This window comes from Filicampus tigris, chromosome 13 (genome assembly GCF_054856515.1).
Source record: "Filicampus tigris isolate MCC_2025a chromosome 13, RoL_Ftig_1.0, whole genome shotgun sequence".
Lineage (NCBI taxonomy): Eukaryota > Metazoa > Chordata > Actinopteri > Syngnathiformes > Syngnathidae > Filicampus > Filicampus tigris.
Window position 1 is genome coordinate 7232356 of NC_141229.1, and position 17464 is coordinate 7249819.

The window sequence follows — 17464 nt, forward strand, 5'->3', positions numbered from 1 at the left end:
AAATACTAATTTTTAATAGACCCCTTGCTCCCACATCCGTTGGGCCTACTACCTAGTAGTACTTTTATTTTGCCACTTCCATGTCATTTTGCAACTTCCATTTCCTGTCTGCGTGCTTCTGGGTCCAAATTCTGCTCCTCACGTCTCATGCTTGTTAATGATCTTGCATTGTTTAAATTACCTTTTTTTTAACAACACGTTGAAATTGCTGAGTGGCTCTGACATTTGGATGAATATATATTTAACTTTATGTACTGTCATAAATGCTATATATATACAATAGTCTATGTCATGTTAAAGTCTTTATACACTTATGCCAATAAAATCATAACAATATAACAATTATATTGTGTGTTAGTATGTCTCCCTTGTACATAAGTAAATCAAACTTGAAATGAACATTTCGCCCACAAATGATTCTAATAATTATTAATTATCAGATTTTTTTTTTTTTTTTTTTTTTGTCATAAAGGTCCCCCCTTCCAGTGTCTGAGGCTCATCAATAATGCATAATGCTCCTCATACATATGAATGATGTCACCGTGGAGGTCCACCAATGGTTGGGCGTGACTCGCCGCTTTGCACCATGTGCTCACACACACTCACCGGCCGTCCGCAACGATGAGGGAATAATACTAAAAAAAAAAAAAGAAAATCCACATTTTTTGCAACTGCCAGGAAAAAAACACAAGAGTGAGTATTGGAAAAAGACATTTGACGCTGGTGTGCATTTCAGGAGTAGATTTGTGTCTGCTTGAATCTATACTAAAGGACCATTGGGAGCGCGATCAAGGAAGCAGAGCATCCTTTCTTTCTTTCTTTTTTTTCACGACCTCGTTGTTCTACTAGAAGCTAGTGCATAAAGTTGGGTGGGAACCCACTGGGCTTGCCAGTCCCTAGTGTCCGTGTATTTATGGGGTTGCAGTTTGCTACTCGCTAGAAAACAAAAGTATCTCTGGTCCAGACGAGATGCAGAAAAAAGGAGGGGACTCTCGAACAGCAGACAATGCGGTTATTTGCTCGTCTGTCATTAGCAGACACGTCTTAAAAAGAAGACATGCTGAAGTATGAAGATGTGGAGAAATATATATTTTAAATATATCTATACGTTTATTTTGCTTTTCTGAAACGGTTACGTTTTTGCCGACGGTTTTAATTTATTTATTTATTGGAATTATTTATAAAAAGATGAAATTCCCAATAGAAAACCCGAGGAAACAAGTTAACTGGGACCCCGAACAAGGTTAGTACATACTTATATATTATTTTAAAATAACCGTCTTGAGCAGATACAGTAGTTTTCTTCGTATTTTGTATTTTTATATTTGCTCTTTGTATAACTGCCATTTATTTTACAAATATATATTATTAAATACACGTAATTGGTACCATATTTAGGACATATATACTCGGCAAATGTACTTTAAAAAAAAACATTGCATTTAATAACAAGATGCGGGAGTGGTGTGACAAAGCAAGTTAGCACAAAAAAACAAAGTAATGTCAAAACAAAAGCATTTAGAATCTGAAAAAGGGGAAACTCGCAATCACTAGACATGTAAAATGCTCTTGTTTACATAAAAAATTACGCTCTTTGAATTTCTGAATCTTGTGTTTACTGACGTGTGACGTTAAAACGATTACATGCAAATGTATCTTATTTTGCAACCGGAAGTAGTAGCTATTATTGTCATTTTGAGGCTCAGCTGGTGTTTCTGCAACCTGCCCTAAACGTTGGAACGATATGTAAAAACGCGATCAAAATAAAAACAAGGCTTCTTGATTATGCTACTACTAACTTTACTTGCTTACTTAGTGCTTCTGTTTCTGAATTCATTTAAATGTAAGAACAAGAAATGTGGCGATATTCATGTTAAAAAAATAATTTCACCTAAAACGTCAATTCAGTTTCATGTTGTTATGGAACTTAGTGTGCTCCCCCTGAGTAGGCGGTATGAGATGGAAATATGACTTTCCACTCAAGCCTTATTCAATTAGTCACAATCAATAGGAGGCAGAGTTAGTGCCTTGGATTTTAGATGGATGCATACGTCACAAGCAACGTTAATACAATTTATATTATAATACAGTACAATAGAAGCTGTAAGGGTGAACGCAATCCACTCTGGCGACTTCTAAACCAAATTTCCAATAGGAAACAAGAAAATTGTGTTTATTTTTTTCCTGAGTCGAAGTATCACCTATAACACCTTTCTTAACTGTACAGGCAGTCCTATGTAGCATTTTAATTCATGGAAAAGTCAAGGATAATTTAACCGCTGCAATACTCAACAACACAACTGCAGTAGTGACTCAAGGATCAATTTATACAAGTGCAAATATAAGGTAAACCCTTCTACCTTAAAGTGGATACTGCAGCGAGCCTGATGGCATCTTTCAGCTAATTGTGAATACCATCAGCCAACTCCTGGCTTAACGTGGTTTCAACTCTGGCTACCGTGGACAGCTAACAGTTAGCAGTGGCACTGAAATCAGTTAACGAGTGGCTAGTGCTAGCAGCTACCATTATTTTGACAATGAAATACTCCATCTCATAGCTAACTACGAGACATTTCTTATGAGGCTAGTACTAGCGGCTATCATATGCAGTGGCACTGAAATACTCAATTTGAAGTAGCAATCTAACACGTGGCCGCAATTGTTTTGTGAAATTTTGTAAAAAAAAAACAAAAAAAACAACAACAACAAAAACAACTTTCAAATCCTTTATAAGAAATAAATGGATAAAAAGTAACTTCATCGCAGTCGTGCTAAAATACGCCAACTTCCAGCTAGCAACATGCTAGTTTATTTGTATTTCCGGCTAGTGATAGCAATTTATGTTAGCAGTGGCATGATAGTTCCTAATTTTACAGATAATTATGTGCTTGTCAGTCAATCTGTGGCCAGTGTTAGCAACTAACTAATGTTAGCAGTCGCACTGAAATACTACAGTTACAGCTAATGTTATGTTAACCAGCCAATTTGCATATATTGTCATAGCTGTGGCCAGTGCTAACATGTTTCTGCTGGAATTATTATGTTTATAACATACACATTTTAAATTCCTTTTCAATGAAACAGAATACAATTCATGTCTTTGTGAGAAGAGTTTCCCGTCATCCCGTTATGACCTCATCGCATGCATCCATGAATATTAATTCAGGCTCTGTGTCTTTCTTAAAGTTGCCATTTATTTTGTGTTCTAAAAATAGCCTGCAGCTATCATTACAGAGTGTTATTGGGGAGAAAAATCACTTAGTCGTAATTGATTCAGTCATCCAACAAAGATGAACTAACAAGATTCATAAGTGCTGTGGGAGTGTATGGGACGCTTCCTGGATGTCCTTGACTCATCCCACTATTGTAATGTGCATTTTTGTGTGCGTGTGTGCGTGTGTGTGTGTGTGTGTGTGTGTGTGCGTGTTTATGCGTGTATGTGTGTTTGTGTGCACATATGTGCACGTGTCAAATCACACATCAGTGAGTTGATGCCTTCAAACAAAAAGAGTCCCTCCCTAGAACAAACCCTGCTCACACTCTTTGCATCATTGTGGGTGAAGGCCCAAATCTAGGAGTAGGTTGGGCATGCGACATTTTTATAGTGCTATATCTACTTAACTGCTCACTTTTGTCTCCTTGATACCTTATTGGCCCCATCATCCCTTTCATACTCTATAAGGAAACAGTCCTACAAGTATATTAGCAGCACTCTACTCTGCTAGTTGTTGGACTATCCGTCCGTGCCTTACATTTCCTCAAACAATTTCAAGTTATATACATATAGATGAATGTAATATTCATGCACATAATTATTCACATTCACATAATGCATCGAAAGTCAGGATGTTTTTCTTCATCTAATGGAATTCTATGAAAGGTGACGCGGTTTTCTTCTGCATTAGCGATACAGGCAACGCCCGACAGGCTTCCGAGGCTCCCTTTGGCATGACGAATGGATTTAATGTGCAGCACCTAAAACTCATTCCTCAAAGGGCAAGACAGTTTAAAGGTTGCCTTTGCTATCGGTGGTTCCAGGCCGGAAGACAATAGTGGAAAACTGTTATCTACAAACATCAACCACAAACTGTCCTCTTGTTAGATTTGGAAAGACTACGGAAGCTACAACCACAGTAATAAACGTAATATTATTACATAAAGATTTCTTAAGAATAAATTGCTTACATCGTTACGTCTTTGTTCTGGGCACCGTTCACCTTGTTTGTGCACACCAAGGCGTGCATGATCACATTCGCATTTGTCATATATACCGTACTAGCAGAGCAGTAGCCAAGATTGTTCTAACCGAACTAAAACTTTTATTCAAACCAGAGTACAGGACTACAAGTGTGAACACATCATTGATGCTAGTTTATGTTAAGAGCTGGGCAGTTTACTAAAAATTTGTGGTCTGTTTATCGCCTTCCGCTTACAGCTAGGGTATTCTTCCGCCGTCCGTTTATCCGCCATTTTGTCCGTCCGGACCAAATAGTAATCGCCTTCAGGCCAGTCAGACTAGCATTTTAAACGGGCTTCCGTTGGTGTTTCATACTACTAACCATGACAAACTACCACTAGATAGACTTGATCTTTTCCTACAATGTTTTCCAGTGGCGGTCCAGACCAACTTGGTCCCTCCGAAGAAGGCCCAGCCCGGCATGGTGAAGTCCAGCCTGGTCCAGGCGAGTGTGGCAACCATGCAGAACCCGATGTGCTGTGAGCCCAAAGCCAACGGCCACTGCTCCCTGCCTCGCCTGTCCATCTCGTCGCGCTCGGCCAGTGTGGTGGCCAGCATGGACACCAGCTGCGACGGCTCGCTGACAGCACTGCAATCGGTCATGAAGTGGAAGACCGTGCTGGCCGTGTTCATCGTGGTGGTCCTGTACCTGGTGTGTGGGGGTCTGGCGTTTAGGGCGCTGGAACAGCCGTTTGAGAGCGACCAGAAGACCAGCATCACTCTGGAGAAGGCTTCCTTCCTGGCAAGACACTCGTGCGTTACACCCGACGAGCTGGAGGCGCTCATCAAAGTGAGTTGATGACGGCGATTTTATAAATGGCCATTGGCGGTTTAATTGGGTGATTAGTTCTGGTTTCATTGGCTGGTCACGTCCCCTGGAGAATTACGGCGGCTGAATCCTTTATGTGCGGATTGTCCCTAGTAAAAACGAAGCCTTCAACCTCAAGTTCCATTATGTTAACGCTTCCATTTCGGGTTTCGAGAATGATTGCATGCTTCTGTGCCGCAATTTGTATTTCCCATGTGTGTCAGTGAAAGATGAGATGTGTTGTTTTGATTGATGTTTGTTGCTTTGTTTGTGAGCACGATTACACAAAAACCACCGTGCCAATTTCTACAAAACTTTGTCGAGGGGGTTTCTCATTCCATTCAGAATGAAAAATGGCCATCCATTCTTCTTACATTATTATCCATGCACTAGCAAGTAGCCTGGGCCAGCGTTACGTGTTCTCTGTAACCTCAGATCTGACAAAGACTCTTAACATTGATTTACTATATTCCACTCCACTCCGATTTTTGGCAATGAATTTCTTTCTGTGGCATTTTAGCACAGCAACAGACTGTAGGCCTTGCGCACCTGCTGAGGTACTTTCAGTTTCCAGTTTTACTACTTAAATATATATATATATATATATATATATATATATATATATATATATATATATATATATATATATATATATATATATATATATATATATTTTTCCCCTGGCAGTAGTGCAGTTGATAAGTAGTAAACGTAAATCCAGCACCTTGTGCTGCTTAACGGGTAAACTTGACCAGCAAAGCAGTCCTCCAGCAGGAAACTCAATCATACCTTCGGGCCTTGCAATACAACCCATAATGCTCGGTGACACTTCACATGTGTTGATAATTTATGCTAAACATTGTTACATAACACAACATAAAAGTTGTCCGTGGGGAGAAAAGGATTAGATAACCATCCATCCTTAATGAAGTATTGCGTGATGTGAACAACTGACATTTAAAGTTCAGCCACAGAGACTAGTAGGTGTTTATTAGAATAAATCTATCTATCTATCTATCTATCCATCCATCCATCCATCCATCCATCCATCTAAAGTGCGATTCATACGACCCTCCCCAGTATGAACCTCATGACCTTTTACTCGCAGTTTCATACAAGTCAAAGTTACTGCGGCAATTAAAAAAAAAAGATAGGTAATGGAAGCTATGTGGCCATTATCTCATATAAAGAGGGGAGAGCTTGATTTAAAAAACGTGACAGGGAGATCCAGTCAAGCGTGCAGTCTTTTGTATGGCATATGTATTGTATCTGTCACTCTTGTGTTTGTGGTGATTAGGCAGAAACCCTCACCCCGTTGTTATGCTAGTTAAGGAGAAAAAGCTGGGTTAATATACATATAAGTTGGCTGGGTGGAAAACTGTTAGGTTTTATGTCCGATTTTCACATTTTTAACAGTCACACAAGGGTAAGTATAAAAATAAGTACAACTACAAAATAAGGGAAACTGCTCACCCTTCCACAGTTTGACATGGTTGGATGCGAAAGAAAATACACGCATCGCTAGCGATTTTAATGCTAGTCGTTCAGCTACATGCTAATTAGCAGATGTCTGATAAAAGTCATTGATGTAATTGACATTGAATTAATTGTGCTGCTAATATTCGACTGCGCAGCCTGGTACAATAAAGTAAACGACAATTCCGACCTATTCGACCTTACTTCTTCTGTATATGTTATACTTTTAAACCTCAAAAAGTCATTTAGGAAATCCATTGACAAATATGACAATGAAGGGCAAATTAGTTTTATAAATCTTTGAGTTAGTTATCGTTTTTAAAACGGACTCAATTTTTAAAAATTTTGTCAAACAAAACTGTTTTTGTTGAATATGGAAGTAAACTGGAATGCCTGAAGAATCTACACACAGAAGAGTGAGAACCTCAAAACTGTGAGGCAGACGCTCTAATCACTAGTCCACCATGCTCCGTTCAATCATATACTCCCAGAAAATTCTGATTCCATTCAACTGTAATATGCTCTCACGCGTTAGACTAATAATAAAATAACTACCCCCCCCTTAACATCCTCTTAAACTTGGAATAACCCCGACGATGAGGGAATCAAGCACACATACAATTTGGAGTGGCCCACTTTCAACTAGAACAATCCTGTTTGATGTTAAGATCTTCAGCACTTCAGCAATTTTAGTCCGCGTTTCCATATATTTATATATATATATATTTTATTTTATTTTTTTTTTTTACACTCCATGCCCACCCACACAAGCATGCACTCCTCTTCCTTACCAACCTCAGGTTCTCACCAAAGAGATTCTATCCAGAGTTTGTTGTAGAAATCAATGATAGCATCTCGTGTAAGGCGGGGGAAGGAAATGAAAACCTTTAGCGTGTTGTGTTAGGCAAAGGGGGGAGTCCAGAGGGAATCAATTATTCATCGTGCAAGGCAGGAGTAGGAGACCTCCTGCGGTGCCAGAAGCAGCAGCTGGGCAAATGAGCTGATTCGGGACACGCGGAAGGAGAGAGAACACCAGCAAGGAGTGAAAGCTAACAGGCTAAACATTAGCAGGAAGTGGGAGCGAACAGGCTATTTGCTAACTAACAGCTTTCAAGTGCTGAAGGAATGATTACACCTAATTAAAGTCGCAACCAATGATGAACAGGCCCTGGCAGTATTCTTCTGTGCCATACGCCTCTGTATCATGCGGCTATATCTGAATCCGAATACGAGGCCATGCTGCTGCTCTATTGAAGGTTACATTAATGCGTTCGTGTTCTTTCAGTAGCGTTGTGCGGGGGCGACTCACTCATTCACTCAGTCTTTTTGGTGGGGGAGTTTGGCAGACAAGCCTTAGGATGAAGAATGGCTGCAAAAAAAAAAAAAAAAAAAAAAAAAAAAAAATCATTGACAGACACTCAATGACTGCGCCACCATGTTTGCTCTTTCAGCGTCCACCTACCCACTGTGAGCGACTCCCACTTTCTCCTCATGCTTATAATTACCTCTGCCAAAGCCTCGGGGCTGACGCAGGATGTGGCACAACGTGATGCCGTGCCATTATTTACAGGCCGCATTTAGTGATGAGTCACGATTCAGCACACCTGCGGCATTGTTACGTCACCTTGCACAAATGATCTTTTTCCGGATGTTGTGATACGCACACAGTTCATGGCGCGAGGCACGCATTTATGAGCATAATGCTGTGTTTTGATTGCGGTATTAATTAAGAGGTGTTTGTGTGACTGTGTTTGTAGTCTGCCGTTGTGTAGCGCTGCACTGTATTTTAATATAAACACTAACGAGCAATAGTAGTATCAATAAACAATAATTGTATTATTTAACTCGCTAAAAAGAGAAAAGAGTTAATGCTATTTTAAATCATCTTATTTCTTGGATTTTATTTCGATGTTTGTGATAAACCTAAACTAAAACCCTAAGCTTTAAAAATATATATATTATGATAAAAAGCTAATTTTGTGATTTAAAAAAAAAATCTACTTACAAACTTTACAAAAATAGTATGTTTTGGCTTCAAAAGACAAAACTATATGTATGCTCAGTCTTATTATAACATTTTAGCTCATTGGATTTTCAAATGTTTTTATTTTTTGAATTTATTTTTTCCATACCAAACCCTCCCACCAAAAGCAATTTTTGTCTTTTGTTGAAAAAAAAGAAGAAAGTACTACTACTGTTCTTGTTTAGTAATGTGCCATTATCTTACTATAAAGGGCATATACTGTAGGTCCAATTTATGTTTTTTGTTTTGTTTTATTTGCTTTTATATACTATATAAACACCCCAAAAATATATATTTGTAAAAAACAAAACTATGTACTGTATTGTAAATGCGTAGGAGTATTATATCATCACTGCTTTAGAAAAAAAAACTTGTACAGCATCTCAATTTTGAGGATTTTTTTTTTCCCGGAAGTGTTTTCAAACAAAAACACCAAAATAGAGCTAACAGGCTGTAAAGCAGGAGAGCTGCTGTCTTTTCCATGTGACTTCCCAATCTACAAATTGCAGAAGCAGCCAATTGACAAAGGTGTATTTAAACACATAGTTTTCAAATTACTTTCAATTCAATCTTGGTAGTTTTTTTTAAGCCACCCCACTTTTTTTCCCATCATATTATAAGCCTCCTTTTGTTCCTGACAATCTCACAGCATCCTTCCCGGTCGAGGAGACAATTTTGTTTGGCAGCTATCGGCGCAGCTCAAGCTGGCCAGCATGACGATAAAGACATTAGTGAAAGTGCTGCAGTGTTTGGCGCCGTGTCACGTTTTTTTTTTTTTTTTTTTTTTTTTGAAGGGTAAGGCGTTAACGTCTATTGCTGATTGGGCCAGAAAGACATTTTATCCCTCCTGTAACCCTGCGTATGATAAGGCAAGGTATCACTACAAAGAAAAGCAGTTGTTTGCTTCAAAAACCTTGTTTTATCGTCAACTTGTCTGTATTTAGTTTCCCGCTTTTCTTCAGTCCTTGTTGGTTGGTTGTGGTTTGTCATTTGTCAAAGTCAAGTCCTGTCCTAGTCGTAGTGTTTGTTTAGTTTTTTTTTGGTCCTTGTTGTTTTTTTTATTATTATCCCAGTACCTTGTTTACCTTTTTTGTTTTCTTTAAAAAAAACAACTTCATATTGCACTTCATTTTCGCCCCCTGCATTTGGGTCCTCTACCCCGCACTCGTGACAGTTTTACTGAAAACGGCGTTTTTGGCCCTCAAAATTACGTGTCTTGACTCTTGACACACACAAAGCAAATTGGTCAAAAAAAGCTAAACAAAACCAAACATGTCCTTCAGGAGTCCTCGTGCCTGCAAAGTGCACGTGCACTAAGGAGGATTTTCCAAATCTTCAATGCAGCACCATGTTGGCTGGCAAACAGACGAGGGCTATAAATAGAACAGCTCATAAAATATTCAGACATATTGCACGGCTATTTATAGCCATCCCACCACTCTAGAAATGGGTTGTTCGGAGTTTAATTTGATAAATGTTATGGCTTATTCAATTAATAAAAAAAACGGTGGATGGATTTGACGTGAAGTGAAAACGTGAAGTACTATGAATAGTAGTAGGGCTGCTCGATTAAGCGATTTTGAACCGAAACCGAATTTTATGGATAAAACGATGTTAGAAATGTTCTAAATCGGCACGTTCGATTTTTTTATTTTTGGTGTATCTAAGCCACCGTAGTTTCCTCTGCGTTTCCGCTTCCTCCCACGAGCGCGCAGTTCGGAAAAACTACAACAACACCGGCGCTACCGGCGATTCTGCTATTTGCTCAGGCAAGTGAGCGTTTGGTTAATAAATCGGGCAAATATAGATCTGTAGTGTGCAACCTGTGAGCAAGTTACTCAACGTCTTAAAGGCGTCACTTTTTTTCTCCTCTACAACGGACCTCTGGTCATGGCTATGCATCTGTACTTAAACTTGACAGTGCATTGTATTATTTGTGACAGTTTTAAACTAATCATTGATTTATGTTTAAGTAAGATCGGGGAGAAAGGTGAAAGGCTAGTCACTAGCTGGTTGGCAAAATGACTTGCTGACAGACTGTTTGGTTTACAGACTTGACCGTCAACCTTCTCTCATGTTGATGATTTCCTTTCAGATGGTAGATGCACTTTCTTCTTTCATTATTGGTTTAATTAAGAACAGATCTGAAATCTGTTGTGTAAGTAAAATGCCGTTAATCCCAATGGATTGTTCTGTGTGTATTAAGTTAAATTGACTGGCATTTTGAGTTCAAAAAAATTAAGATTAAATAAAAGACATTCAAAATACTTCATTTTTCATTATTTTTTATTTTACATAGAAATCGTAATTGTAAAATCAGGTTTGTTGGGCAAAATCGAACAGCCCTAAATAGTTGTATGTGCGCCTGAAGTGGTCCATCGCTCTGCTTTGAAATGTATGTCACGAGAGTACATGCATATTTCATAACGCAGTCGCTCTCAAAAAGCTTGCACATAATGTGTGGAGGCGGCCCTGAATGAGGGCGCAGTACATTCAAGTAGTTTTCACAAGAATTTACCAGCACAAAAACAAAATGTTTTCACAGCAAAGCAAAGCATTCAATGGAATTTATTACCATTAAAATGTCAGACAGTGGCTATAAAAGATCTACACCCCAAAGGTTTTTGTGATTTGGGGTTAATCTGAGACACTTTAAATGTTGGCAGGTCTGTGCTGATTCCCATTGATCATGAGATTGAATGTGATTGGTTCAATCTGAACACAACCATATCCCCAGTTACAAAAGGGTGTGCACACATCTGTAACCATGTTATCTCAGTTGTTGATTTTTGCTTCCCCTCTCGAAAATAGTCCCTTTTTCCAAATTGAGACGTATGTGTTATAGGTCAAATTAACAATGGAAAAAGTTTTGATTTTGATTTATCTTTGTCTCAATTATTTTTGTACCACAAAAAATGACATTTAAACAGAGGTGGGTAGGCATTTCATATCCCTTGTATTTTTGAAAAAAAAAAAAAAAGGCAACGTTGTGCTTCAGAAAGCAGAAATTTGCGATGGAAATGCCATATTTTAACAAAACATTCCATATTTTATCACATAAATGTAGCATACTGCTACAAAGCTGTCATTTGCCACCAAATCATAATGTTTGGCAATAAAACACCGTTAGGCTCCACCCCCAAAAAAATGCAACATTGAGCCACAAAGCACACAAGTTTACCAAAAATAGAGAATGATGTGGCATTAAAATGCAATATTTTGCCACAAAAACACAAAATGTTGCCAAAAATTCAAAAATGTTTGAACTGGACAACAGTACTTTGCCACAAATGTATTTTTTGACAAAAAAAAAATGCAGCCACTTGAATTTCAATAGTACTTTGGCTACAAAAAGTTGCCAAAAATGCTTTAGTTAATAAATCCATACATTGCTACAAAACATCACGTATTTACCTCAAAATTTAGTTTGGTCACAAAAAAATAAATATCTTCAACAACAGCTAATCTATTACAATATGAACACAGTGTTTTTCCACAAAAATGCAATGTTTAGAAGTTAGACAACATAACTAATTACCATTACCAATCCAAAGGATTACGTAGTATTATATTAATTTTGCAACACTTTTTGAACGAAATCTGCATTATTATCATGTCACCGGGAGCCTTGCCTCATGCACATCGTTAACCGAATTGTCTTTTTAAATCTGAGGCAAGAGGCATGTTGCCATGGCGACAGGAAAACAAAGAATTCACACAAAACACTGGTGAGAGAGCACGAGAGCAGATGGAGATTTTGTGGCGCCGTAAAGAAGCACCAGTGTGAATAATGTCACGGTGAATGTAAAGCCGCAAATGTGTGTTTTCGATGCGCCATACGCAGCATGCGGATGCACAACGAAGTAGTTTGAGTTTAGCATGAGCATGAGATGACATGCACAATAAAATAAAACTCAAATGACTTTTTGCGTGTGTTTGCAGCATTCCATCGACGCCGTGAGTGCCGGGGTGAGTCCCATAGGCGACACATCGTACAACTCCAGTTACTGGGACCTGGGCAGCGCTTTCTTCTTCGCCGGAACCGTCATCACCACTATCGGTACCTTGACAACATCCCCTTTTGGATAACACATTTCGACTCTGAAAAATTTTTGCCACGAAAAGGCAATGTCTTGCCACATAATAATGTTTTGTCACAAAAACTTGAATGTGCTAAATTTTGAGACAAAACACAATATTTTGGCACAAAAAATAAATATGTTGTCACACCCAAAAAAAATGCATGTTCTATTAATATTAAATACATTAAAAAAAAAAGTTTGGTGTAAATAAAACTTTTTTCCAAAACTACTACTACTACTCTACCATTTGATGAAAATATGGCTGGTCTGAATTCCGGATTATCGACATGACCGAAGTCATTGTTATTGAACATACTGAGATCGAAAACAGCCCCTTTTACAATTACAAATGTCTTTTCACACGAGGACAACTTAATTATCGACTTTCTGTGGTCTGACTTAGCCCTGACCCTTTCCTCCGGGAAAGTTACATAAGGGCTTTTATTGATGATGTTGCATAAGGTCATCATCTTAGTCTTAATGTCCCCCCCCCCCCCCCCCCCACTCACCTCCTCATTTCCTGCCTTTGGAGTACCTTTAGATGCACTTACTAAGGTTTGATTGCGTTTTATTAGCTTGTCAGCAAGGCCAAGTACAGTGTTACCAAAGCAGGATCCTGTTTGCCTTCCTTTGAATATATCAGAATAGTAAATTGAAATTTCCGATGTGTCGACAGGTTATGGAAACATCGCTCCCAGCACGGAGGGCGGGAAGATCTTCTGCATTCTTTACGCCATATTCGGCATCCCTCTTTTTGGCTTCCTGTTGGCCGGGATCGGAGATCAACTGGGCACTATCTTTGTGAAAAGTATTTTGAGAGTGGAGAAGATCTTCAGGGTGAGTTGCAAGTGTTGACAAATCATCGTACCTGTCTGGCTCCATTACTCTGACAGCGTTCTTTCCCATTCCTCCCCTCCACAGCAAAAACACAAACAGATCAGCCAGACGAAGATCCGGGTGACGTCCACCATCCTCTTCATCTTTGCCGGTTGTATCGTCTTCGTCACCGTTCCTGCTGTCATCTTCAAACACATCGAGGGTTGGACCACGCTGGAGGCCATCTACTTTGTTGTCATCACTCTCACCACAGTGGGGATCGGCGACTACGTGGCGGGTTTGTATTCAACCTGACGTGCTCTCGCAATCATCACGTCCATCCTGACTGATTGTTTTGTTTTGCTTCCAGGGGGAAACCGCAGAATTGACTACATGAAGTGGTACAAGCCTCTGGTGTGGTTCTGGATCCTGGTGGGTTTGGCCTATTTCGCGGCCGTCCTCAGCATGATAGGAGACTGGCTTCGAGTGCTGTCCAAGAAGACCAAAGAAGAGGTAGGCTTGTTTTGATCATTCACTCACTCACTTCGGAGCGGTTGCTTTCACCGCAAGTGTTTCTAAATCGTTCCCAGGTTGCTGCCCATGCAGCCGAATGGAAGGCGAACGTACGAGCCGAGTTCCGGGAGACGCGGCGTCGCCTGAGCGTCGAGATCCATGACAAGCTCCAGCGCGCCGCCACCATCCGCAGCATGGAGCGCCGCCAGCTGGGTCTGGAACAGCGGGCCCACTCTTTGGACATGCTGTCGCCTGAGAAGAGGGCTGTTTTCGCCAGTCTGGACACTGGCCGCTATAAGACCTCATCCCAGGAGAGCATCGACACCAAGCTAAACAACCTGCGCCTGAAAGGCGCCTGCGAGCGCTACGAGCACCGCAGTGTTGAGCAGATCCCGCAGACGGCGTCCTCGTCAGAGGAGAACCTCTTCAACCTGCGCTTTGGCACGCTCACCAAGCTGGCCAGGCGCAGCAAAAACCGCGAGATCCGCAGGAACATCCCCGGCGATGCTCGACGGGCCAGTGTCGGCGTCAGCAATGGGAATGCCATGGTTGACGAAGAGCGGGGCGAGGGAGGGGAGGACGATTGTGAGCTGGATGAGGAAAACCACGAGAGGAAAGAGAGAAACACGAGTTTGACAAACCTGTCACAGTATTCCATGGATCGCTCCCAGTTGAACGGGTGCATACCGGAACTGCCTAAACACCAGGATGACTAATTGTTCTCTGGAGAAACTCATCCGATGGAGGGTTATAGACGATCAGTGGGAGTCTACGCATGCCCCTTGAGGCGTAGTCTAAAAGAATCATACCAATTGGGATCATTTCTGGACTCCAAGGAGCATTTGTACCTGACCCGGTGCATACACAAACTTTCCAAAGTCAGAATGATTCTGTAGAGAAACTCATCAAACGGCGGGACAAAGAACGGCTGAAGGAGCCTCATCCTCCCCCCTGAGGTACATTTGAAAAGAATTGTATCTCACCGGGTTAATTTTCTGAACTCCAAGGAGAGCTCCAAGGTGAACATTTGCATGCCAGATTTTTGTAAAACCAGACCGCTTAGCTGCTTGCTCGAGATAAGCATCGGACAAAGATATATACCACCGTCAGAAAGAGTCCACTCCTGCCCTTCAAAGCTCAACCAAGAAGAACTGCACCCCATTTGGCTATAATAAAAATAGAAATGTAGAAGAAATAAAAATAATTTCTAGATTTCTCAAGGAACCCTTCAAGTTGAACAAGTGCATACCGAAAACCAGGTTGATTACCCGTTCACTGGAGAATCTTATCCGACGGAGAGATATACGCTTGCCCCTCAAGGTACCGTCTAGAAAGAAAAATTGTACCTCACTGGGATCATTTCTGAACTTCAAAGAGCTTCAAGGGGAACGTTTACAAACCAGAATGGTCATAAACCGAAACGGTTAGCAATTTGCCTGGAGAAATACGTCAGACAAAGCGATATAGATTTTCAGAAGGAATCCACTCCTGCCTCTCAATGTACAATTTAAAAGAATTGTACCACCATATCTGGACTCTAAGGTAACTGTGTGTTGCTTTCCACATAGTCTGGTAAAAGTCACAGGTGCATTGAGTGTATCATCCCCCTGGCAAGCCTTTGTAACGCCTACATTTTTGCCGAAGTCCACGGGCACGCGTCGAAGAAATGTGCCTTTTCCGTTTCCTCAGTCAGCTTGGACCCGAACCCGGGAATTTCTGACATTGTGCCATAAGATCACGGGAAGCAAAACCTGTTGCCAAAAAAAAAACAAAAAACGAGGAGACTCAGGGTCTGTAGTCTCAATACCTCATCGCAGATGTTGTTTCTTTGGCTTTCATCACGGTGTTAGCTAGCTAGCTAGCTTGCTTCTGCTCACTACAGATGTTACGAAACCAAACTCGGACATGTAAAACCACATCATCATCCATCTTCGGGGTCCGGTATTGATTGCCGCTTTGTCGTCATGTAACGCCTGGTCTATTTTTGGACTGCTGCCGAAGACATGGTGAAAGGTGGAAGAGGCCTAGGATCAATGAACACACACTAAGTGACTGTAGACCACATCATGCTAATCAGCCTTATTGATTACGCATGGGGTTGTGTGTTTTTAAAATGTCATGCACTTCTCTCTCGTAACTGAGGGGTAAAGACATCCGGATTGATGGGCACTTACTTTTTGTAACACCGCATTTTTGTACTCACCAAGCATGTTTTTGCATATTTGACTTAATTTCTTTTCGGCATCAGTTAAATAAACACTTGTGCTGTTGTTAATTGTTCATCTCACCCCGAACACTCTAATTCACCGGTATGTGTTAATACCAGACCTGGGATGGGTATAATGATCAGTGACTGATTGTTAGTTAGTCTTCACCATATGCTGACTTTCTTTGGTCATTTGTACCTGAAATTAATGTAAAATAACAATTTAGTGATTAATTGGTTCATCAAGACACACAATTTACAACTCATCTCAATACTGGACTATTTCAAATGCATTTACATGGTACAAAATGTTAATACTGCAAAACACCTCTAAATGTATCATAAAATTGATTATTGGCATTCTAAAGATCAATTTTACAAAAAAAAAAAAAAAAGAGCTCTATAGTTATAACCTCTTCATGACCGTGACCTGTTATGATTCAATATTTGTTGTGAAGGTTTAATGACGATTTCACGTTAACTGTATTCAGTGCCTTTTTTTTTGTCGGATAATAAACATGGAAAAAAAAAGTCAACGCAGTCGTCTTTTCCTTACATTTGCATCTCAAATGTTAGCTATTTTACTTTGGTTGAATCACTAAAACTTCAATAACACTTACACAGGGAAGCCTATTCTATAGATCCACCTGGTGGAAATTGTAAAAAATGAAACCTTTATATTTTATATATCTTATGTTGGAATATGAATCAATCTGTAACAATAAGTTGTTTTTTTTAATTGTAATTTTAGAAAAAAGTGTCAGTCTCCTGAGGAAAAAATGTTGTATTTTCTTCCACAAAATGAGAAAATCACCTCCCAATCCCAGTTGTGTATTTTAATATTATACATAAAGTTGTCATGTTGTTGTTAAAAAGCATAAATGTCTGAGGAAGAAAGCATTTAACAGCATAACAAATGCAATCTTTATAAATGTTTCAATTTTGTACGAAAAATGATGAAAAAGTTCCCATGTTATGACAATGAATAACTATTTCTCTAAAGCTTTATTACCCCCGGAAAAAAGTTAGAAAAATAAAAGACATATAAATGTAGAGAAAAGTTATAATTTCATGAAAAAAGTAAAATCTTCTTTAAAAACTAATATATATTTATTAGAAAAATATACATAATGCAAGCAGTTATAAAGAAAATTGAACTTTCTGTTCAATTGTTTTGGAGCGAGTTTCATTAAAGTCTTGTAAATTATCATTTACAACCATAATTGGTAATCAGCAAGTTCTGTGTATTCATTGCAATGCTATATTTTACAGAAACAATTAGACAATCCTTATGGATCAAATA

The 17464-nt window shown here is 39.6% G+C and overlaps 1 protein-coding gene across 3 annotated transcripts; it reads left to right on the forward strand.

Moving 5' to 3' along the window:
• Positions 1-570: 570 nt before the first annotated feature.
• On the forward strand, positions 571-16673 carry kcnk10b (potassium channel, subfamily K, member 10b). 3 transcript variants are annotated; one of them, XM_086050589.1, is made up of 7 exons: positions 571-693; positions 4612-5027; positions 12487-12604; positions 13303-13463; positions 13548-13740; positions 13813-13955; positions 14033-16673. In XM_086050589.1, coding segments are annotated over exons 1-7 (1671 nt in total). In that variant the 5' UTR covers positions 571-692; the 3' UTR covers positions 14672-16673. The 3 variants fall into 3 exon arrangements, with proteins under 3 accessions (XP_085906715.1, XP_085906714.1, XP_085906716.1); XM_086050588.1 differs by lacking the exon at positions 571-693 and adding an exon at positions 762-1243; XM_086050590.1 differs by lacking the exon at positions 571-693 and adding an exon at positions 2262-2346.
• Positions 16674-17464: the final 791 nt, after the last annotated feature.

Coding starts and splice junctions, on each gene's coding strand:
- kcnk10b (XM_086050588.1), top strand. CDS start 1,189: ATGAAATTCCCAATAGAAAACCCGAGGAAACAAGTTAACTGGGACCCC. Junction 1,244..4,611: donor TAACTGGGACCCCGAACAAG/GTTAGTACATAC, acceptor AATGTTTTCCAG/TGGCGGTCCAGACCAACTTG. Junction 13,464..13,547: donor GAGTGGAGAAGATCTTCAGG/GTGAGTTGCAAG, acceptor TCCCCTCCACAG/CAAAAACACAAACAGATCAG.